This window comes from Ornithorhynchus anatinus, chromosome 5 (genome assembly GCF_004115215.2).
Source record: "Ornithorhynchus anatinus isolate Pmale09 chromosome 5, mOrnAna1.pri.v4, whole genome shotgun sequence".
NCBI classification, from domain to species: domain Eukaryota; kingdom Metazoa; phylum Chordata; class Mammalia; order Monotremata; family Ornithorhynchidae; genus Ornithorhynchus; species Ornithorhynchus anatinus.
In genome coordinates, this window is record NC_041732.1 from 104217889 (window position 1) to 104241643 (window position 23755).

The 23755-nt window shown below is 57.3% G+C and overlaps 1 protein-coding gene across 1 annotated transcript in view; it reads left to right on the top strand.

Annotated features, from left to right (window-relative positions):
- AAK1 (AP2 associated kinase 1) overlaps nt 1-23755 on the top strand; it is a 139049-nt gene that overhangs the window by 83617 nt on the left and 31677 nt on the right. Inside the window, exons 11-17 of the mRNA XM_039912225.1 lie at nt 448-650; nt 3382-3561; nt 7483-7754; nt 9961-10118; nt 12360-12476; nt 15110-15208; nt 19026-19127. Of these exons, the coding sequence (XP_039768159.1) occupies nt 448-650; nt 3382-3561; nt 7483-7754; nt 9961-10118; nt 12360-12476; nt 15110-15208; nt 19026-19127 (1131 nt within the window). The remainder of the gene's footprint in view (nt 1-447; nt 651-3381; nt 3562-7482; nt 7755-9960; nt 10119-12359; nt 12477-15109; nt 15209-19025; nt 19128-23755) is intronic.

Sequence of the window (23755 nt, forward strand, 5' to 3'; positions counted from 1 at the left end):
TCGCCCAGCAGACACGTGGCGGAGCCGGGTTTAGAACCCGTGACCTTCTGACTCCCGGGCCCGGGCTCTACCCACTACGCCAGGCCGCTTCTCCGCCGGAGGAGATGGGCCTTCGATAAGACTTCGAAGGCCGGGACAGTGGTGTCTGTGGGATTTGAGGAGGGAGGGCGTCCCGGGCCCGAGGCGGGACGCGGGCCGGGGGCGGCCGGCGGGCCGGGCCGGCCGGGGGCCCGGGGAGGAGGCGAGCGGCGGCGGAGGAGCGCGGTGCGCGGCCCGGGGTGGAGGAGGAGGAGAGGAGGGGGGGGGAGGGAGGAGGGGGCGCGGCCCAGTCCCCCATCTCGGATGGAAATTGGGGCGACTGGGGCCGGGCAGGCGAGGCAACCCGGGCCGGGTTTCCCTCCGGGGGTCGGCCGGTCAACCCTCGGGGGGGACGCGTTCTGGTTTCAGGCCCCTCGGCCCTGGCGATGGGTCAGCCCGGACTCACGGCCGGCGGTCAGCCCCAGGCGCCGCCCAAGCAGCCTCCGCCGCCCGCCGCCTCCCACCCGCCGCCCGCCGCCCAGCCCCCGGCCCAGAGCACGCCCCAGCGCCAGCCGCAACTCTTCCTGAAGCCGCAGCCGCAGCAGCAGCCGCAGCCTCAGCTGGGCCAGCAGGTGAGGGAGTCCGGGGTCTCTTCGCCGTCTCTCCCGTCGGGCCGGCGATCCCTCCTCTGTAACAGCGACAACGACAACGTTGGTATTTGTTAAGCGCTTACTATGTGCAGAGCACTGTTCTAAGTGCTGGGGTAGATCAGGTTGTCCCACGGGAGGCTCACGGTTAATCCCCATTTGACAGATGAGGTCACCGAGGCACAGAGAAGTGAAGTGACTTGCCCAAAGTCACACAGCTGCCAAGTGGCAGAGCCGGGAGTCGAACCCCTGACCTGCGACTCCCAAGCCCGGGCTCTTTCCACCGAGTCACGCTGCTCCTCCAAGCGCTTACCGCGCGCAGAGCACCGTACGTTCATTCGCTCGATGGGACCTACGAGCGCTTACCGCCGGCAGAGCGCTCTGTGACGTTCCTTCGTCGAGTCCTATCTCTTGAGCGCTTACTGTGTGCGGAGCACTGTGCTGAGTTCATTCATTCAGTCGTACCTCTTGAGCACTCTCTGCGAGCACCGTCCTTAGTTCATTCATTAATAATAATAATGTTGGTATTTGTTAAGCGCTTACTCTGTGCAGAGCACTGTTCTAAGCGCTGGGGGAGACACAGGGGAATCGAGTTGTCCCACGTGGGGCTCACGGTCTTAATCCCCATTTTCCAGATGAGGTCACTGAGGCCCAGAGAAGCGAAGTGACTTGCCCACAGTCACCCAGCTGACAAGCGGCAGAGCTGGGATTCAAGCATATCTGGGGAGCGCTTGTACCAAGCTCATTCATTCGGTGGTATTTTTGGAGCACTTACGGTGCGCAGAGTAATGTGCCGAGTTTATTCATCGAGGGCTGACTGCGTGCAGAACACTCTGCTAAGCACTTGGGAAAGTGCAACAGAACAATATAACGGGCGCATTCCCTTCCCTCAAAGAGCTGACAGTCTAGAGGGGGAGACAGAGATGAATAGAAATCAATCAATGAGGGATATGGGCATAAGCGGTGCGGGGTTGGCGGGTGGGAGGAAGAAAGGGAGCGAGTCGGGGCGACGCGGGAGGGAGGGAGAGGAGAGGAGAGGAGGGTGCGGTCGGGGAAGGCCTCCGGGAGGAGGTGGGCCCTCGGTAAGGCTTTGAAGCGGGGGAGAGGGATCGTGTGTGGGATTAGAGGAGGGAGGGCGTCCGGGGCGGAGGCGGGACGCGGGTCGGGGGCGGACGGCGGGCCGGGCGAGCCGGGGGCCCGGGGAGGAGGCGAGCGGCGGCGGAGGAGCGCGGCGTGCGGCCCGGCGTGGAGGAGGAGGAGAGGAGGGAGGGGAGGGAGGAGCGGGCCGGGGGATTGAGCGCTTTCAAGATGGTACTTGTTAAGCGCTAACCAGGGGTCGAACACTCTTCTAAATCCTGGGGTGGGTACAAGTTAATTAGTTCGGACACAATCGACGTGCTGCGCGGAGGCTCACGGTCTTTAAGAAGGAGGGAGGACAGGTGTCGAATCCCCATTCTTCAGCGGAGGAAACTGAGGCGCAGAGAAATTAAGGGATTCGCCCAAGGTGGCGCAGCAAGCAGCCGGCCGAGCAGTTCGGCAGGATCGGGATCGGCAGGCCTGCGCTCTTTCCTCTAGGCCACCTTGCTTCACCCCGCGCACCGTTAACGTGTTTGCAAGTGGGGAGCGCGGGAGAAAGAGAAGGTAGGGATACCGGAGATTCATTCATTCAGACGTATTTATTGAGCGTTTACTGTGTGCAAGGCACTGTACTAAGCGCTCGGGAGAGGACGATCCAATGACAGACTGTCTCTACCTGTTGCCGACTCGTTCATTCCAAGCGCTTAGTACAGTGCTCTGCACATAGTAAGCGCTCAATAGATACTATTGAATGAAAGCTGTGTTGTGAGGGTCAAACTGGTTGGAAGCGGGGAGAGATGCTAATCCCATCAACTCATCGTTTCCCACTTTGGCTACTGCATCGGCCTCTTCGCTGACCTCCCGGCCTCTTCTCTCTCCCCACTCCGGTCCCGTACTTCACTCCGCTGCCCGCGTCCCTCTCCTACGAAAAACGTTCGGTCCACGTCTCCCCGCTCCTCAGGAACCTCCGGGGGACGCCCTCCCACCTCGTCGGCGTCGGCTCTGAAGCCCGTCCGTCCCCTCCGTCCCCTTCTGCCTCCCCTCCCTTCTCTCCCGCTCCGACCCAGCCCGCCCGCTCCGCTCCTCCGATGCCGACCCCCTCGCTGTCCCTCCGTCTCCTCTATCTCGCCGCCGACCCCTCGCCCACCTCCTCTCTCTGGTCTGGAGCACCCTCTCCCTTCATATTTTATTTATCGTCATCATGATTATTTATTCGTATTTTAATTGCTGTTGTCCTTATTGTTCTTGCCTTTCCGTCTCCCCCGATTAGACCGTGAGCCCGCCAAAGGGCAGGGACCGTCTCTATCTGTTACCGATTCGTACGTTCCCAGGGCTTAGGACGGTGCTCTGCACGTAGTAAGCGCTCAGTAGATACTGTCGGCCCCCTGGAGGAGGCTTTGAAGGGAGGGGAGAGCGAGGGTCCGGCGGACGCGGAGAGGGGGGCCTTCCAGGACGAGGACGAGATAGAGGAGACGGAGGCCCGGGGAGCAGGTCGGCGTTAGAGGGACGGAGCGTGCGGGCCGGGCCGGAGGAGGAGGGCGGCGAGGGGCGGCGGCGGAGGTGGGGTCGAGGGTGGCGTCGGCCGCCTGCCCGGGGGGGACCCCAAACTGACCCCTCTCCGCCCTCCCCCGCGCCCCAGTTCCAGGCCCTGCAGCCTACGGCGGCGGCCTTCCCCGGGGCGTCTCAGGGCCCCACGCCGTCGCCGATGCCCAACTTCTACCCGCCGCCGCCGGGCCCCCACCCCGGCCTGCGGCAGAAGCCCGCCGGCCCCCCGAAACAGCAGCCCCAGCCCCAGCCGGCCGCCCCCCAGGAACCGACGGTGAGCGCGGAGCCGCGGAGGGCGGGGGGGGCCCCGGGGGGCCCGCGAGGAGGGGCTTCTTCCCCTCGGTCGTAGTTACGAAGCGCTCGCTGTGCGCGGAGCACTGGACCGAGCGCTCGGGAAAGTACGATGCAACGATAGAGAGAGACGATCCCCGCCCGCGGCGAGCTCGCGGTCTAGAGGGGAGGCCCCTCCCGCTCCGTGCTTGAGGAGCGTCTACCTGGCACCGAGCCCCGGACGAGGCGGATGGGACGCACGGACCCCTAATGATAATAATGATGCTGGTATTTGTTGAGCGCTTGCTATGGGCCGAGCACTGTTCTAAGCGCTGGGGGAGATCCAGGGTCGTCGGGTCGTCCCGCGTGAGGCTCACGGTTAATCCCCATTTTCCAGATCGGGTAACTGAGGCCCAGAGAAGTGAAGTGACTCGCCCACGGTCACACAGCTGACGAGTGGCGGAACGGGGATTCGAACCCATGACCTCTGGCTCCCAAGCCCATGCTCTTTCCACTGAGCCACGAATGGTACTTGTTAAGCGCTTGCCACGCTCCAGACACTGTTCTAAGCGCTGGGGTAGCTGCAGGTCGAAGCAACGTGTCTCAGTAGAACGAGCCCGGGCTTAGGAGTCGGAGGTCGTGGGTTCTAATCCCGGCTCTGCCACCTGTCAGCTGGGTGACTTTGGGCAAGTCACTTCACTTCTCAGTGCCTCGGTTCCCTCATCTGGCAAATGTGGGTGAAGATTGTGAGCCTCACGTGGGACTACTTGATCACCCCGTATCTACCCCAGCGCTTAGAACAGTGCTCGGCTCCCGTCCTCTCCCAGATGCCCCCCGAGGTCGGATGTCCGTGTGGGGACGCCAAGGGGACTGAGGTCGCCTTCCTCACAGGAAACCGGGGGCTTATCCTCTCGGGGTCATATCGTTGTCACGGAAGCACCAGAAGCCTCTCCCGCCCCTTCCCGATAATAATAATAATCGTGACATTTGTTAAGCGCCTACTAGGTGCCAGGCACTGTTCTAAGCGCCGGGGGAGATACAGGGCGATCAGGTTGTCCCCCGTGGGGCTCACGGTCTTCATCCCCATTTTAGAGATGAGGGAACTGAGGCCCAGAGAAGTGAAGCGCCTCGCCCAAAGTCACACAGCTGACAAGTGGCAGAACCGGGATTCGAACCCGCGACCTCTGACTCCCCGGCCCGGGCTCTTTCCACTGAGCCACGCTGCTTCCCCCGGTCAGCCCGCTCCCCGAATGTCCCCGACGGAAGTCCCGCCTTCACGAGCCGGAGCTGTGAACGCCGGCCCGTCGGGCCCGTTTGAGTGATTAGACCGTGAGCCCGTCCGACGGCAGGGACCGTCTCTATCTGTTGCCGACTTGTTCATTCCAAGCGCTTAGTACAGTGCTCTGCACAAAGTAAGCGCTCAATAGATACTATTGAGTGAATGAGTGTGGGGTGCTTTTTTTCATTTTTAACGGTATTTGTTCAGCACGTACTGTGTGCAAGGCACTGTTCTAAGCACTGGGACGGATACAGGGGAGTCAGGCTGGACCCAGTCCCTGTCCCACATGGGGCGCACGGTCTCGATCCCCATTTTCCAGATGAGGGAACTGAGGCCCAGAGCAGGGAAGCGACTTGCCCGAGGCCCCACAGGCGGCAGGGCCGGGCCGCCCCAGAAGGCCTTGAAGGAAAGAGGTTCCCGACGTGCCTGGGGCTGTTTGTGACTGTGGCCACATCTCTTCTCTTCCCCTGGGAGTCAGAAGGACCCGGGTTCTAATCCCGCCTCCCACACGTGCCTGCTGGGTGACGACGGACGAGTCACATGGTCTAACGGCAAGAGCCCGGGCTTGGGAGTCAGAAGACGCGGGTTCTAATCCCGGCTCCGCCGCTTATCTTCTGTGTGACCTTGGACAGGTCGCTTAACTTCTCTCTACCCCAGTTACCTCCCCTGTAAAGTGGGGATTAAGACTGAGCCCCACTTGGGACGACCTGATGACCTCGTATCTCCCGCAGCGTTTAGGACAGTGCTTGGCACGTACTAAGCGCTTAACAAATATCATAATTATTATTATTATACTCTAGTCCCCAGTTAATCTGTAAAACGGGGATGAAAACCACGCGCCCATGAGGGGCAGGGATTGGGCCCAACCCGATTCTCTTGTATCTACCCCAGTGCTTAAGCACAGTGCTCGTCACATTGTAAGCGCTTAACAGAAACCATTAAAAAAAACCTATGTAATATTGTATACTCTCCCAAACACTTAGTACAGTGCTCTGCACAGAATAAATGCTCAATAAATACGGATTGGTTGAAGCAGCACGGCTCATCGGAAAGAGCACGGGCTTTGGAGTCAGAGGTCATGAGTTCGAATCCCAACTCTGCCACGTGTCAGCTGGGTGACTGTGGGCAAGTCACTTCACTTCTCTGGGCCTCAGTTACCTCATCTGTAAAATGGGGATTAAGAATGTGAGCCCCACGTGGGACGACCTGATTCCCCTGTGTCTCCCCCAGCGCTTAGAACAGTGCTCTGCACATAGTAAGCGCTTAACAGATACCAACATTATTATCATTAAACGTTTGACACGCTGTCCCATTACTGCTGTCATCTATGATGATTTTCAAAGCGCACCTTCATTTCATTCATTCCTTCATTCACTTCTATTTATTGAGCGCTTACCGTGTGCAGAGCACTGTCCTAAGCGCTTGGGAGAGGACAGTAGAAAGATAAACAGACACATTCCCCGCCCACAACGAGCTTCCAGTCAGTGGTGTTTATTGAGCACTTACTGTGAGCAGAGGCACTGTACTAAACACTTGGGAGAGGACAATATGATGATAGACACATTCGCTGCTCGCGACGAGCTTCCAGTCAGTCAATCCTTTACTGCTATTTATCGAGCGCTCGCCTTGTGCAAAGCGTGACTTAGTAGATAGAGCATGGGCCTGGGAGTCAGAAGGTCATGGGTTCTAATCCCAGCTCCGCCACCTGTCTGCTTTGGTACCTTGGGCAAATCACTTCACTTCCCTCAATTGTCAAATGGAGATGAAGACGGTGAGCCTCACGAGGGACAACGTGATGACCTCGTATCTCCCCCGGCGCTTAGAACAGTGCTTGGCACATAGTAAGCTCTTAACAGATACCGTGATGGTGATGATTATTATCGTCTGCCGTTTTACCTCGGCCAAGGCACTTCACTTCCCTGTGCCTCAGTGACCTCGTCTGTAAAATGGGGATCGAAGCTGTGAGCCCCACGGGGGACGGGGACCGTGTCCAACCTGATTATCTTGCATCTACCCCAGTGCTTAGAACAGTGCTTGGCACATAGTAAATGCCTACCAAATGCCGTAATTGCCATTATTCTTATTAAGCACCGGGGGAGAGGGCAATAGAACGGTACGGCAGACGCATTCCCCGAGAAGCAAGAGAAGCGGTGTGGCTCAGTGGGAGGAGCACGGGCTTGGGAGTCAGAGGCTGTGGGTTCTAATCCCGGCTCTGCCGCTTGTCAGCTGTGGGACCGTGGGCGAGTCACTTCACTTCTCCGTGCCTCGGTTCCCTCATCTGTAAAACGGGGATTAACTGTGAGCCCCACGTGGGACAACCTGATTCCCGTGTATCTGCCCCAGCGCTTAGAACAGTGCCCTGCACATAGTAAGCGCTTAACAAATACCAACATTATTATTATTAATCATCCCAGCTCCGCCACTTGTCCGCTGCGAGACCTTGGGCGAGCGACTCGGCTTCTCCGTGCCTCAGTTCCCTCATCTGGAAAATGGGGTTTAAGCCTGTGAGCCCCGCGTGGGGCAACCCGATTCCCTCGTATCTCCCCCGGCGCTCGGAACGGGCACGTGGCGAGCGCTCAACGGATACCGTCGCGACTCCCTGCCCGCGAGGGGCTGACGGCTCTTGTCCGCCTCCCTTCTGCTCAGAAACAGGTTCCCCCCCGCCAGCAGCAGCAGCAGCAGCCGCAGCCCCCGCCGCCTCAGCCGCAGCCGGCCCGGGCCTCGGCCTCCCCGCCTCCCGGCCTCCAGGGCCAGAAGCTGGGCTCCCTGACGCCGCCGTCCTCCCCGAAGGCCCAGCGGGCCGGCCACCGCCGCATCCTCAGCGACGTGACCCACAGCGCCGTCTTCGGGGTCCCCGCCAGCAAGTCCACCCAGCTGCTGCAGGCCGCCGCCGCCGAGGCCGGCCTCAACAAGTCCAAGTACGGCCACGCCGCCTCGTTCGTTCCGTCGTTCGTTCGGTCGTATTTATCGAGCGCTTTCTATGTGCGGAGCACTGGACTCGGCGCTTGGAATGGACAGTTGGGCAACGGATAGAGACCGTCGCTGCCCGGCGACGGGCTCACGGTCTAATCGGGGGAGACGGACGGACAGAAACGGGATAACTTAATCACGGTAAATAGAATCGAGGGGATGGGCACCTCTTTGACAAAATAAATAGGGTAATAACAATACAGACAGATGAGCACGGTGCTGAGGGGAGGGGAAGGGAGAGGGGGACGAGCAGAGGGAAAGGGGGCTCGGCTGAGGGGAGGTGAAGGGGGAGCAGAGAGGGAGCAGAGGGAGAAGGGGAAGCTCGGTCCGGGAAGGCCTCTCGGAGGAAGTGTGGTATCGGTAGGGCTTTGGAGAGGGGAAGAGAGCGAGTTTGGCGGAGGTGAGGAGGGAGGGCGTTCCGGGACGGCGGGAGGACGCGGGCCCGGGGTCGACGGCGGGATGGGCGTGAACGGCCTCCCGCCTCAGGCTCGTCGCCCGGAGGGAAACGGACGTTAAGGCGCGGGCGGCTCAGAGCGGGGCCCGGGCCCGAGTCCAGCTCGGCCATCGCGGGCCGACGTCCCGGCTACACCCGCCCCAGGGTTCGGGAGCGGGCGGACCCCCGACTTAAGCCAGATGACCGATTTCCCCCTCCTCCATCCCCCGAACCGGCCGAGGCCCGCCTGCCTCGGCCCCCCCCCTCCGTGGGGTTAAAGCTCAGTTTGAAGCCAGTTGAAGTTGGCGGTCTGAAAATCTTGGGGAAAACCGTGTGAGGGACGGTTCTCCCCGAGGTCGAAACCATCCCCGTCGGGGAAGGGGGCGGCCGGTCAGCCCGGCACCTATAATGTTGGTATTTGTTAAGCGCTTACTATGTGCCGAGCACTGTTCTAAGCGCTGGGGTAGACATAGGGGAATCGGGTCGTCCCACGTGGGGCTCACAGTCTTCATCCCCATTTTACAGATGAGGGAACCGAGGCCCAGAGAAGTTAAGCGACTCGCCCACAGTCACGCAGCCGACAAGTGGCAGAGCTGGGATTCGAACTCATGAGCCCTGACTCCAAAGCCCGTGCTCTTTCCACTGAGCCACGCTGCTTCTCCGGGCACCTGACCCGGCGGGGAACAGTGGCTCCCGTTGGCTCCCGGGATTCCGGACCACGTCCCATCAGGACGAAGCCTGGCCACTTGGGGAGGAGGGGGGATGATGCTTCCCTTGAGGAATTCTGAAGGAGGGGGAGTGGGGCGGGCTGACTCGACAGGCCTTTGTCACGGAAGATTTCGAGGAGGGAAGAGGCCCGGAGAGGGTTTTTCTCTTTCGCTTTTTTAACGGTGTTTTTGAAGCGCGGACTGAGCGCCGGGCACCGTACTAAGCGCCGGGGTAGGTTCAAGCTCATCAGGTCGGACCCGGTCCCCGTCCCACGTGGGGCTCACCGTCTCCATCCCCATTTTCCTGATGAGGGAACTGAGGTCCAGAAAGTGACTTGCTCAAGGTCACACAGCAGACAAGTGGCGGAGGCGGGATTAGAACCCAGGTCCGTCTGACTCCCGGGCCCGGGCTCTACCCACTAGGCCGTGCTGCTTCTCAGGTTAACGCGTGAAGGGGAGGTGACAAGGGGGTGGGAAGGGCAGGGAGACTTTCCTGGGGTTCCAGGTCGTCTTGCCGGGGGCCTGAAGAGCCTTTTTTTCCTCCTTAATCGAACGGTATCTGTTAAGCACTTACTGTGTGCCAGCCACTGTGCCGAACACCGGTGTAGATGTGAGCAGATCAGGTCGGACACAGATGCACGACGTAGTGGCTGGAGCCCGGGCCCGGGAGTCCGAAGGTCGTGGGTTCTAATCCCGGCTCCGCCCCTCATCCGTTGCGTGCCCTTGGGCAGATCACTTCCCTTCTGCGGGACCTCGTCTGGAAAACGCGGATCGAGACGGCGAGCCCCGCGCGGGGCAGGGACCGCGTCCAACCCGCTTCTGTCGATTCCGTCCCGGCGCTTCGTACGGCGCCCGGCACGTAGCAAGCGCTCAACGAGAAGCGCAGTTATTATCGCGAGGCGTCCGGAGAAGACACGCGTGGGGAAACCGGAAAGGGGCGGGAAGGCGGACCGATTCCGTCTCGCCCGCTTCCGTCCGTGACCCGTGTCTGGGGGGCGGCGGGGGGCTTCCCAGGTCTGCGACCACCACTCCTTCGGGCTCGCCGCGGACCTCCCAGCAGAACGTCTATAACCCTCCCGACGTCTCCACCTGGAACCCCTTCGACGACGACAATTTCTCCAAACTCACCGCCGAGGAACTTCTGAACAAGGACTTTGCCAAGCTGACCGACGGTGAGTTCGGAGACCGAACCCCCGCGGCCCGCTGAGAATAATAACCCTAATAACAAGAATAATAGTAACCGCGGTATCTGTTAAGCGCTTGCTCTAATAATAATAGTAATTGTGGTATTCGTTAAGCACTTAATAATAGCGTTGGTATTTGTTAAGCGCCTACTATGGGCCGAGCACTGTTCTAAGCCCCGGGGGAGATACGGGATCATCAGGTTGTCCCGCGTGAGGCTCCCAGTCTGCGTCCCCATTTTCCAGATGAGGGAACTGAGGCCCGGAGAAGTGAAGTGACTCTCCCAAAGTCACGCAGCTGAGAGGTGGCGGAGCTGGGATTGGAACCCGTGACCTCTGACTCCTAAGGCCGGGGTCTTGCCACTGAACCATGCTGCCTCTTACAGTAACTGTGATATTTGTTAAGCATTTACTATAATAATAATAATCGTGCTATTTGTTAAGCACATAGTCTAATAATAATAATAAAAATAATTGTGCTATCTGTTAAGCGCTCACCATGTGCCAGGCACTGTACTGAGCACTGGAGCGGATGCAACCGAATCGGATTAGACGCAGTCCCCGCCCCCACGTGGGGCTCACGGCCTCACTCCCCATTTTACAGACGAGGGAACGGTGGCTTAGTGAAGTGACTTGCCCAGGGTCACCCAGCGGACGAACGGTAGAGCCGGGATCAGAACCCAGAACCGTCTGCCTCCCGGGCCCGGGCTCCATCCACTGCACCGGGCTGCTGTTCTAGGAGCCCGACGCCTCTCCGGTAGAATCGACGGCCAGGGTCGGGGAGGTTCCGGGAGCCGGGGAGGAGCACTCGGGAAGCGGCAGGTCAGAGGGCCTGGGTCCTCATCCCGGCTCCGCCACGTTCCTGCTACGTGACCTTGGGCGACTCTGTCTGCTTCCCTGGGCCTCAGTTCCCTTATCCGCGAAAGGGAGATGAATCCCTCTTCTCCTTTCAAAAAAGAGAAGCAGCGTGGCTCAGGGGCAAGAGCCCGGGCTTGGGAGTCAGAGGTCATGGGTTCGAATGCCGGCTCCGCCATTTGTCAGCTGTGTGACTGTGGGCGAGTCGCTTCACTTCTCGGGGCCTCAGTGACCTCATCTGGAAAATGGGGATGAACTGTGAGCCTCACGTGGGACGACCTGATGACCCTGTATCTCCCCCACCGCTTAGAACAGAGCTCTGCACATAGTAAGCGCTTAACGAATGCCAACATTATTATTAGAGAGGCAGCGTGGCTCAGTGGAAAGAGCCCGGGCTTGGGAGTCAGAGGTCATGGGTTCGAATCCAGGCTCTCCCGCTTGTCAGCTGTGTGACTTTGGGCAAGTCACTTAAGTTCTCTGTGCTCCAGTTTCCTCATCTGTAAAATGGAGATGAAGACCGTGAGCCCCACGTGGGACAACCTCATCACCTTGTATCCCCCCGGCGCTTAGAACAGTGCTTTCCACATAGTAAGCGCTTAACAAATACCACCATTATTCTTATTATTATTAATCTGTGAGCCCCACGTGGGACCTGATCATCTTATATCTACCCCAGCGCTTAATACAGTGCTTGGCATATACTAAGAACTTAACAAATGCCCCAGTTGGTTCAGTGGCGACAGCCCGGGCTTGGGAGTCAGAGGTCATAGGCTCGAATCCCGGCTCTGCCACGTGCCAGCTGTGTGACTTCGGGCGAGTCCCTTCACTTCTCTGTGCCTCAGTTCCCTCATCTGTCAAACGGGGATGAAGACCGGCAGCCCCACGTGGGACACCCTGATCATCTTGTATCCCCCAGTGCTTAGAGCAGCGCTCGGCACATAGTAAGCACTTAAACAAAGGCCATTACTATTATTATTATATGAGGGGCAGGCGAAATAAACACCTAGTGGAAAGAGCCCCGGGGCCAGTAGTCAGCGGACCTGGGTTCTAATTCCGGCTCTGCCCCTGGTCTGCTGTGTGCCCCTCACTTCTCTATCCCTCAGTCTCCTCGTCTGTAAAATGGGGGTTAAGACTGCGAGCCCCATGGGGGACAGGGACCGTGTCCAACCTGATTAACCTGTTGCCTACCCCGGCCTTTAGTACGGTGTTTGGCACATAGAGAGCGCTTAACAAATACCAAAATTATTATGAATATTATTAGTGTTACCCAGTATGATTCGAAATAAAAGCGTAGCAGCAACCGCCGTCCACCAAGAAGGGCACCGCAGTCGGGAGCGGGAAGCCAGGAGGCTGCTTGTTGTGTTTGCGTCCCCGCAGGCAGACCCCCCGAGAAGCCGGCCGGCCCCAGCGAGACGCCCTGCGCCGGCCCCCCGCCGCCTCCGCCCACCCCTCAGCCCGACGCCTTCCGGCCCGCCGCCTTTCCCGCCGGGACCGGTAAGGCCGCGGAACCGCGGACTCGACGCGCCGTCGCTCAGGCCCCGGGATTTACTGAGCGCTTACGGGGGGCCGGGCACCGTGTTCCTTCGTTCGATCATCCGGTCGAATTTACCGAGCGCTTACTGCGCGCAGAGCACTGTCGGGGGTGAAGGAGAGGCCTGGGAGTCAGAAGGTCGTGGGTTCTAATCCCGGCTCCGCCGTCCGTCTGCTGGGTGACCTTGGGCAAGGCACTTCACTTCTCTGGGCCTCAGAGACCTCATCTGGAAAATGGGGAGGGAGACTGGGGGGGACAGGGACCGTGTCCAACCCGATTTGCTTGTGTCCGCCCCAGCGTTTAGTACAGTGCCCGGCACATAGTAAGTGCTTAACAAAAACGACAATTACGATTCTTATCGCGCTTGGGAGGGGACAACAGAACAATAATCAGACCCGTTCCCTGCCCATGACGAGCTTATAGTCTAGGGGGGGAGACGGACATGAATATAAATATAAATATCATAATTAGTATAATAATTACCCCTGATCAGCTACATGATGGCATTCCTGGATTGCAGAGGGGAAAACTGAAGGAAAGAGGAGGGGAGATGGCTCGTCCGAGGTAACACAACAGACCAGTGGCAGACCTCCCCCTCTAAAAGCTCGCTGTGGGCCTGGAGTGTGTCTGTTATTCTACCGAACTCTCCAGAAAGGGCTTAGTACACACGGAGTAGTGGCCAGAGCCCGGGCCGGGAAGTCAGAAGGTCACGTGTTCTAAACCCGGCCCCGCCACTTGTCTGCTGAGTGACCTTGGGCAAGTCACTTCGCCTCCCTGGGCCTCCGTTCCCTCATCTGTAAAACGGGGAGGGAGACTGTGAGCCCCGCGTGGGACGGGGACTGTATCCAACCCGATTTGCCCGTATCCACCCCGGCGCTCAGTACAGTGCCTGGCAGACAGGCAGCGCTTAAGACATGCCATCGTTATTATTAATGCTCGGCACAGAGCAGGTGCTCGATAAATACGACTGACCGACCACCTGGGATTAGAACCCGGCTCCTCATCATTTTTAAGCACCGTCGAGACAAAACCTGATCTCTTCGCTCACGTGCTGACCTTTTATAACATCAAGTTGGACGCCCTGGCGTCACTTCCAAAATCCCCTGGTGATAAATGTTGGTTTCGTGCTAGATCGTTTCAGTTTTTGCTTTTTAGCCGGGCGTGTTCGTGGATGGAAACCAGGATGGCATATCACGAGAAGCAGCGTGGCTCACTGGAAAGAGCACGGGCTTTGGAGTCAGAGGTCATGGGTTCGAACCCCGGCTCTACCACTTGTCAGCTGTGTGACTTTGGGCAAGTCACTTAACTTCTCGGTGCCTCAGTTCCCTCATCTGTAAAATGGGGATTAAGACCGTGAGCCCCACGTGGGACGACCTGATTCCCCTGTGTCTACCCCAGCGCTTAGAACAGTGCTCGGCACATAGTAAGCGCTTAACAGATACCAACATTATTATCATTATTATTATCTCCCCAGCTCCCTCACACTTCCTGCTTTTCAATCGAGCAGTAGTATTTACTGAGCGCTTCCTCTGTGCGGAACATTGAACTAAGCCCTTGGGAGAGTCCGATTAGACTGTAAGCCCATCAGTGGGCGGGGACTGTCTCTGTCTGTTGCCGATTTGTCCATTCCAAGCGGTTAGTACAGTGCTGTGCACATAGTAAGCGCTCAATAAATGCTAATGAATGAATGAATGAGAGTCCAATACAACAGAGTAATTAGACCCTTTTCCTGCTTACAGTCTAGACGGGGGAGACAGACATTAAGAGCGGAGAAGCAGCGGGGTCTAGTGAATAGAGCTTGGGCCTGGGAGTCAGAAGGACCCGAGTTCTAATCCCGGCTCTGCCCCTTGTCTGCCGGATGACCTTGGTCAAGTCACTTCACTTCTCTGGGCCTCAGTTCCCTCATCTGGAAAACGGGTTTTAAGACCGTGAGCCCCGTGCGGGTCAGGGACTGGGACCAACCTGATGAACTCCTATCCAAATTGTCCATTCCAATCGCTTAGTCCAGTGCTCTGCACATAGGAAGCGCTCAGTAAACGCGATTGAATGAATAAATATCTGTTCCAGCACTCAGAACAGTGCCTGGCACATAGTAAGTGCTTAAATGGGACAGGGATTGGGTCCAACCTGCGTAGCTCGTATCTACTCCGGCACTTAGAACGGTGCCTGGCACATAGTATACGCTTAACAAATACAGCGGTTATTATTCTTATTATTCGTTATTATTTTCTGGGCCTCAGTTACCTTACCCGTAAAATGGGGAGGAAGACCGTGAGCCCTATGTGGGACGGGGACTGTGTCCAACCTGATGGGCTTGTATGAATTTCAGCGCTTAGTACAGTGCCTGGCACATAGTGTTTAGAAACTACCGTGGTAAAAAAAAAGAGTGCAGATGAGCAGGTGATGGATGTGGCCACATCTTTATTTTAATTTTTCCCTCTTTCATCCTCTCTGGTCCTCCCCTCTTCTCCTCCTCCTCCTTGTCCACCTCCTCATCTTTGTCTTCATCCTCCTCCTCTTCCTCCTGTCACCCTCTTCTTCCTTATCCTCCTCCTCTTCCTCGTCGTCCTCCCCCCGCCCCCACCGGTTTCTCCAGCGGAAAAGACGAAAGAAGCGGTGGGCGTGGACGCCGGCCCCCCGCTCCTGAACGTGTCGCCGGCTCCTTTCGTTGCCGCCCCCCCGTCCGACGCTCCAGGTGAGCAGATTCGGTCGGGGGTCGCCGGGCCCGGTCCCGGTCCCGGTCCCGGTCCCGGTCCCGCTCTTCCTGAGGGTCTCCGTCCCCGGGACCGGAAATAATAATAATGTTGGTATTCGTTAAACGCTTACTATGTGCCGAGCGCCGTTCTAAGCGCTGGGGGAGATACAGGGTCATCAGGTGGTCCCACGCGAGGCGCACGGTCTTCGTCGCCATTTTCCAGATGAGGTCACTGGGGCCCAGAGGGGGGACTTGACTCGCCCACGGTCACCCAGCTGACAGGTGGCCGAGCCGGGATTCGAACCCGTGACCTCCGACTCCCAAGCCCGGGCTCTTTCCGTGGCGTCACCTCGACTCGGCGGCCACGCCGATCGTGGAGTCGAGACTTCACAGATGCCGTCGTCAATCGGGCGTATTTATTGAGCGCACAGAGACAGGTTTTTGACTTCCAGCCATTCCTCTAGCCCCAGTAGGGAGTGGTGGTTGATGGGGAGCGTTTCCTCGACGGTTCATTCATTCTGTAGTATTTATGGAACGCTTACTACGTGCAGAGCACCGGACTAAGCGCTGGGAACGTACAATCCCGCAACAGAGACGATCCCTGCCCAGTGACGGGCTCACAGTCCAACTTCAAGCAGTGCAGAGTTTGTTTCTGTACGGTTGAGGCAGCATCCGAGCTTTACACGTGATGGAAGGGCACAAACAATTGTGTGTACCTCAGTACCAGCAGCAGTAAATTCTCCTGGGGGTAATTCATCCTGTAGTATTTATTGAGGGCTTACTGTGTGCGGAGCACTGTACTAAGCGCTTGTTATGCCCTGCCTGGTTCTCCCCATCATAAGGATGTGGCGGGTTAACACTGTTGGTAAGCGGGTTAGGAAACGTGAACTGGTAAGACCTTAGAGAAGCAGCGCGGCTCAGTGGAAGGAGCCCCGGCTTGGGAGTCGGAGGTCATGGGTTCGAATCTCGGCTCCGCCACTTGTCAGCTGTGTGACCGTGGGCAAGTCACTTCACTTCTCTGCGCCTCAGTGACCTCATCTGTCAAATGGGGATAAAGACCGTGAGCCTCAGGCGGGACAACCTCATTACCCCGCATCTACCCCAGCGCTTAGATCAGTGCTCTGCACATAGTAAGCGCTTAACGAATACCGACTTTATTATTAGTAGTAGTAAACCAAATGCTAGGCGCAAAGTAAGCGCTGGGGGTGGATCCAAGCAAATCGGATTGGACCCAGTCCCCGTCCCACTTGGGGCTCACAGTCTCCATCCCCATTTTCCAGATGAGGGAACGGAGGCCCAGAAAAGTGAAGTGACTTCCCCAAAGCAGATAAATGGCGGAGCCGGGATTCGAACCCATGCCCTCTGACTCCCAAGCCCGGGCTCTTGCCGCTAAACCAGGCCGCTTCTCCACTCAGCCAGGAGTGAATTCCAGGCCAGAGGGAGGATGTGGGCGAGGAGCCGGCAGTGAGATAGACGAGGCGGGGGTACGGGGAGGAGGTTCATTCGGTCGTATTTATTGAGCGCTTACTATGTGCAGAGCAGTGTACTAAGCGCTTGGAGTGGACAGTTCGGCAACAGATAGAGACAATCCCTGGCCAACGACGGGCTCACGGTCTAAACGCAAGTTGGCATTAGAGGAGGGAAGTGGGCGGGCTGCGATGGAGGAGGAGAGAAGAAGGGAGGTGAGGCAGGAGGGGGCCGGGGGATGGACGGGCCTGAAAGCCGACGGGGACCGGTTTCTGTTTGATGAGGAGCTTCTCGAAGAGTGGGGTGACGTGGGCTGAACGGTTATCGTAGGACAGTGATCCGGCCAGGGGAGTGAAATGAGGACCGGGATAGGGAAAGACGGGAGGCAGGGAGGCCGGCGAGGAGGCCGATGCGGTCCTCAAGGCGGGATATTAGATCTCGGATCGGCACGGGAGCAGTTTAGAGGGAGAGGAGAGGGTGGATTTCAGTGATGTTGTGAAGGTAGAACTGACAGGATTTGGTGACGGATTGTAGGCGTGTGGATTAATATCACCGCTGCTGCTTCCGTGACTGTCAGCTCCGTGAGGGGCGGGGACTCCGTTCATTCATTCGGTCGTATTTATTGAGCGCTTCCTGTGTGCAGAGGACGCTTGGAAAGTCCAAATCGGCAACAGAGACGATCCAACGCCGGGCTCACGGTCTAGAAGGGGGGAGACAGCGAAACGAAACAAGTAGACGGGCATCAATAGCGTCAATATAAATAAATCGAATCATAGATCGAGACGCATCGTTGATAAGATGAATAGAATAAGAAATACGTACAGATATACGCGAGTGCTGTGGGGCGGGGAGGGGGGGGTAGAGCGGAGGGAGGGAGTCGGGGCGACGGGGAGGGGAGGAGGAGCCGAGGAAAAGGGGGGCTCGGTCTGGGAAGGCCTCCTGGAGGAGGGGAGCTTTTAGGAGGGCTTCGAAGAGGGGAAGAGAACGAGTTCGGCGGATGTGAGGAGGGAGGGCTTGCCGGGCAGAGGCGGGACGCGGGCCGGGGGGCGGACGGCGGGCCGGGCGGGCCGGAGGCCCGGGGAGGAGGCGAGCGGCGGCGGAGGAGCGCGGCGTGCGGCCCGGGGTGGAGGAGGAGGAGAGGAGGGAGGAGGGGGGCGAGGTGATAAAGGGGAGGAGTTTTTGCTTGATAGCAAACCCTGTCTGACTCGATATTTTATGCCGTTAAGCTAGGGTCTAGTACAGTCTCGGCACATAATTATAATAATGATAGTGTTTCTTTAGCACTTACTATGTTTCAAGTACTAGAAAGCGCTGTAATTTACTTACTTATAATGATAATAATAATGCTGGTATTTGTTAAGTGCTTACTACGTGCCAGGCACCGTTCTGAGTGCTGAGGTGGATACAGGCAAATGAAGTTGGACCCGGTCCCTGCCCCACGTGGGGCTCACAGTCTCGATGAGGTAACGGAGGCCCAGAGAAGTGAAGTGACTTGCCTGGGGTCACCCAGCAGACAGTGGCAGAGCCAGGAGTAGGACCCGTGACCTTCTGACTCCCAGGTCTGTGCTCTATCCACTGAACCACACCGCTTCCATGCTACTTAAATTAATGCCCGTCTCCCCCTCTAGACTGTAAGCTCACTGTAGACAGGGAATATAATAATGTTGGTATTTGTTAAGCGCTAACTATGTGCAGAGCACTGTTCTAAGCGCTGGGGAAGCAGCGTGGCTCAGTGGAAAGAGCCTGAGCTTCGGAGTCAGAGGTCATGGGTTCGACTCCCGGATCTGCCACTCGTCAGCTGTGTGACTGTGGGCGAGTCGCTTCACTTCTCTGGGCCTCGGTTCCCTCATCCGTAAAATGGGGATTAACTGTGAGCCTCCCGTGGGACGACCCGATGACCCTGTATCTCCCCCGGCGCTTAGAACGGTGCTCTGCACATAGTAAGCGCTTCACAAATACCAGCATTATTATTTTTACAGGTAATCAGGTTGTCCCACCTTCATCCCCATTTTACAGATGAGGTAACTGAGGCACAGAGAAGTGACTTGCCCACAGTCACACAGCTGACAAGGGGCAGAGCTGGGATAGCAATATGTCCTTATGGCTGTGTTGTACTCTCCCAAGCGCGCGGTACAGTGCTCTGCACCCTGTCCGCGCTCGGTAAATACGACTGAATGAAAGAATGAACCCGTGCCCTAATCGAAATAAATAAACAGAGGGAGGGGCCGGGGTCTGAGGGATTTGAGCTGTAATCCTTCTTGCGGGTGATGTGCCGTTGACGCTGTCCGTCGATTCCGGCTTCTTATTCTCCTTTCCTCTGTGCCTTCTCTCTCCTCCCTGCTCCGTCTAGAAAAACTGATTGAGTGTCTCAAATCTCCCGAGACTTCGCTTCTGCTTCCCGAACTCTTGCCTCTGACGGATCCCTTCGGTAGCGCCTCGGACGCTGCGAATGGTAAAAGAGATGGCTCTCTCTCTCTCCCTGCCCCGGGAAAGATCGGGCGGGCTGGGGGTTGGTCACGTCGTTCCGGGAGCGGGACTCAAGGGGGCTGTGGGAATCGAGCCGCGGGAGGAGGTGGGATGAGCGTGGAGGCTCGTCGGTCGAACGACGCGTCGACCCGAAGGCTTCATCGAGCGCCTGTCGAACTCTGCGCTAGGGGAATGGAAGAGGACAGTAGAGTTAGTAGACGCGATCCCTCTTCTCCGATCCCTGTTCCCCGATCCCCGTCCCCCGATTAGACCGTAAGCCCGTCGGACGGCAGGGACTGTCTGTCTGTTGCCGACTTGTTCATTCCGAGCGCTTAGTCCAGTGCTCTGCACATAGTAAGTGCTCAGTAAATACTGTTGAATGAATGAATGAATGTTCTCAAGGAGCTGGTGGTCTCCTCTGGGCAGAGCACTGTACTGAGCGCTTGGGACTGGAACCCGCATCCTTCATTTAATACGTCTGTAATTTATTTTTATTAATGTCTTCCTCCCCCTCTAGACTGCGTCGCTTTATTTATTGTTCTGTTGGACTCTCCCACCGCTCTGCACACAGCAGGCACTCAGTAAATCCAATTGAATGAGCGAATGAGAGGTCGACAGGGTTCGTAGACACGATCCCAGCCCTCCAAGAGCAGACGGTCTGCTGTGTGCCGAGCGCCGTAGTGAGCACCTGGGAGAGTTCAGTAGACTAAGTAAGCCCGTCAAAGGGCAGGGACCGTCTCTATCTGTTACCGATTTGTCCGTTCCAAGCGCTTAGTACAGTGCTCTGCACAGAGTAAGCGCTCAATAAATGCTATTGAATGAATAAGTAGACAGTGAACCCCCACCCTCCACGAGCTGACAGGCTGCTGTGTGCCGAGCACTGTACTGAGAACCTGGGAGAAGACATTAGTAGTATCATTTTTATTCTGGTATTTGCTAAGCGCTTACTATGTGCCAAGCACCGTTCTGAGCGCTGGGGTAGACACAGGGGAATCCGGTTGTCCCACGTGGGGCTCACGGTCTTCATCCCCATTTTGCAGATGAGGGAACTGAGGCACAGAGAAGTGAAGTAACTTGCCCAAGGTCACATAGCAGACAAGCAGCGGAGCTGGGATTCGAACCCACATCCTCTGACTCCCAAGCCCATGCTCTTGCCACTAGGCCATGCTGCTTCTTTATTAATAATAATAATAATAATGGTATTTAAGTGCCTACTATGTGCCAAACACTTTTCTAAGCGCTGGGGTAGATACAAGGTCTCTATCTGTTACCGATTTGTCCATTCCAAGCGCTTAGTACAGTGCTCTGCACATAGTAAGCGCTCAATAAATACTATTGAATGAATCAGGTTGTCCCACGAGGGGCTCACAGACTTAATCCCCATTTTCCAGATGAGGTCACTGAGGCCCAGAGAAGTGAAGCGGCTCGCCCAAGGTCACACAGCAGACAGGCGGCGGAGCTGGGATTAGAACCCACGTCCTCTGACTCCCAAGCCCGGGCTCTTGCCACTAGGCCACACCGCCACACCGCTTCTCTATCAATGGAGAAGCAGCGCGGCTCAGTGGAAAGAGCCCGGGCTTCGGAGTCAGAGGTCATGAGTTCGACTCCCGGCTCCGGCAGTCGAGTAAGCGCTTAACAAATACCAACGTTATTAATGAACACGATCCTTGCCTTCAAGGAGCTTAGAGTTAACTGCGCGCCGAATGTTGTACTAAGCCTAGGGAAAGCACGGGAGAATTAGCAGACGCTATCCCTGCCTTCGTGGAGCTTACGGTCTATAGCGCGCAGAGCACTGTGCCCAGCACTTTGGCCGGGGGGGGGAATATAGTGGAGCGTACCAGACACGACCCCGGCGTGTGCGGAGCACTGGACCGAGCCCCTGAGAGAGCGCGGGGTCTCTGTTGCCGAGTTGTACTTCCCAAGCGCTTAGAGCAGTGCTCTACACACAGTAGGCGCTCAATAAATAACGATTGAATGAATGAAAGGTAGTAGGCGCGACCCCTGCCCTCAAGGAGCTGACAGTCCACCGTGTGCGGAGCACTGGGCCCTTGGGAGACGACAGTGGAGTGAGTGGCTACGAGCTGGAGCCTCCAGGAGCTGACAGCCTAGGGCGGGGGGGCGGACGGGCGTTACCGTTCGGAGACCCGCGGCAGAGTGGAAGGATGTGGACGGAAATCAGAGGGGCCGCGTATCCGGCGAAGCGGCGCGGCTTAGTGGAAAGAGCCCGGGCTTGGGAGTCGGAGGTCGTGGGTTCGAATTCCGCTCCGCCACTTGTGACCTTGGGCAAGTCGCTTCACTTCTCTGGGCCTCGGTGACCTCGTCTGGAAAATGGGGATGAAGACTGGGAGCCCCACGTGGAAGTACTTGATTACCTTGTAACCACCCTAGCGCTTAGACCGGTGCTTGGCACATAGTAAGTGCTTAACAAATACCATTATTATTATTATTATTATTGTTAAAGCCCCGGCCCGGGAGTCAGAAGGTCACGGGTTCTAGTCCCGGCTCCACCACTCGTCCGCTGGGTGACCTGGGGCGAGTCATTTGACTTCTCTGGGCCTCAGTTCCCTCATCTGAAAAATGGGATGGAGAGAGTGAGCCCCACGTGGGACGGGGACTCCATCCGACCCGATTTGCCTGTCTCCACCCCGGCGCGTAGTTTGGGGCCTGGCACATAGTAAGCGCTTAACAAATGCTATCATTATTGTTATTGATATATCATAGGGTTTAAGGGGTGATTATCGGTGTCCCCTCACTCATTCCAATGAGTTTTGGAGATGAGGGCACCACTGGGCCACGTGACCATCTTGCCGGGATCTATGGGCCGATCTGTTAGACCGGAGTGGCATTTTCCGCCCAACCGTCAACCCCAAGACGTTGTCTCTGACTCCCTAAGACCCACTGGAGTGCTCTCACTCTCTTTCCTCATCCTCTCTCTTCTCTTCTCTTTCTCTCCCTCCCCACCTCTCTCTGACTCCCTCTCTCCTCTCTTTCCTCTCCCTCCTCTCTCTCTTCTCTCCCTCCTCACCTCTCTGTGACTTCATCTCTCCTCTCTCCCTCCTCCTCCTCTATCTCTCTTCTCTCTTCTTTCCCTCCCCCCCCCCCACTCCCTCTCTCCTCCCTCCTCTCTCCCTCGTCCTCTCTCTCTTCTCTCCCTTCTCACCTCTCTCTGACTTCATCTCTCCTCTCTTTCCTCTCCCTCCTCCTCTCTCTCTTCTCTCCCTCCTCACCTCTCTGTGACTTCATCTCTCCTCTCTCCCTCCTCCTCCTCTATCTCTCCTCTCTCTTCTTTCCCTCCCCACCTCTCTCTGACTCCTTCTCTCCTCTCTCCTCTCTCTCTCCTCTTCTTCTCTCTTCTCTTTTCTTTCTCTCCCTCCCCACCTCTCTCTGACTCCCTCTCTCCTCTCTTTCCTCTCTCCCTCCTCCTCTCTCTCCTCTCCCTTCTCACCTCTCTCTGACTTCATCTCTCCTCTCTCCCTCCTCCTCCTCTTTCTCTCTTTTTTCACTCCCCATCTCCCTCTGAATCCTCTCCTCCCTCCTCTCTCTCTCCTCTTCTTCTCTCTTCTCTCTTCTTTCTCTCCCTCCCCACCTCTCTCTGACTCCCTCTCTCCACTCTCCTCTCTCCCTCCTCCTCTCTCTTCTCCTCTCCCTCCCCACCTCTCTGTCTGTGACTCCCTCTCTCCTCTCTCTCTCCTCCTCTTTTCCCCTCTCCCTCAACTCCTCTCATCTCTCTCTCGCTCTCCTCTCTCTCCCTCCCCACCTCTTTCTCGGACCACTCTCTCATCTCCCTCTCCCTCCTCTCCCCTTTCGTCTCTCTCTTCTCTCTCCCCGTCCCCACTTCTCTCTCCGACTCCTCCGTCTCCTCTCTCCCTGCCCCCCTCTCTCTGTCCTCTCTCCCTCCCCACCTCTCTGACTCTGACTTCTGTGCCATCTCTCCTTCTCATCTCTCTTTCCCTCCCCTCCTCTCCCTGACTCCTTCTCCGCCGTCTCTCTCCCCTCCTCATCTCTCCCCTCTTTCTCCCTCTCCTCTCATCTCTCTTCTCTCTCTCCCCACCTCTCTCTGACTCATTCTCTGTCATCTCTCCCTCCCCTCCTCATCTCTCTGTCCTCTTTTTCCCCTGTCCACCTCTCTCTCTGACTCCTGTCATCTTTCCTTCTCGTCTCTCCCCTCTTTCTCCCTCTCCTCTCATCTCTCCTCTCTCTCCCCACCTCTCTCTGACTCATTCTCTGTCATCTCTCCTTCCCCTCCTCTGTGTCCTCTTTTTCCCCTCTCCGCCTCTCTCTCCGACTCCCGTCGTCTTTCCCTCTCGTCTCTCGCCTCTTTCTCCCTCTCCACCTCTCTGACTCTGTCGTCTTTCCCTCGTCTCTCTCCTCCCTCTCTCCGTCCCCTCCTCTCTTCTCTCTCTTCTTCCCCACCTGACTCCTGTCCTTATCGCTCCCTCTTTCCTCTCCCCGCCTCTTTCTGACTCTCTCTCTCTCACCTCTTTCCCCACCTCTCTCTGATTCCTCTTCTCCCTTTTCTCATCCCTCTCTCATCCTCCCTCCCTTCTCTCTGACTCTCGTCGGACCTAATTCCGTCCCTCTCCTGTGCTTCCTCACCGTCCTCTCCCTGCGGCC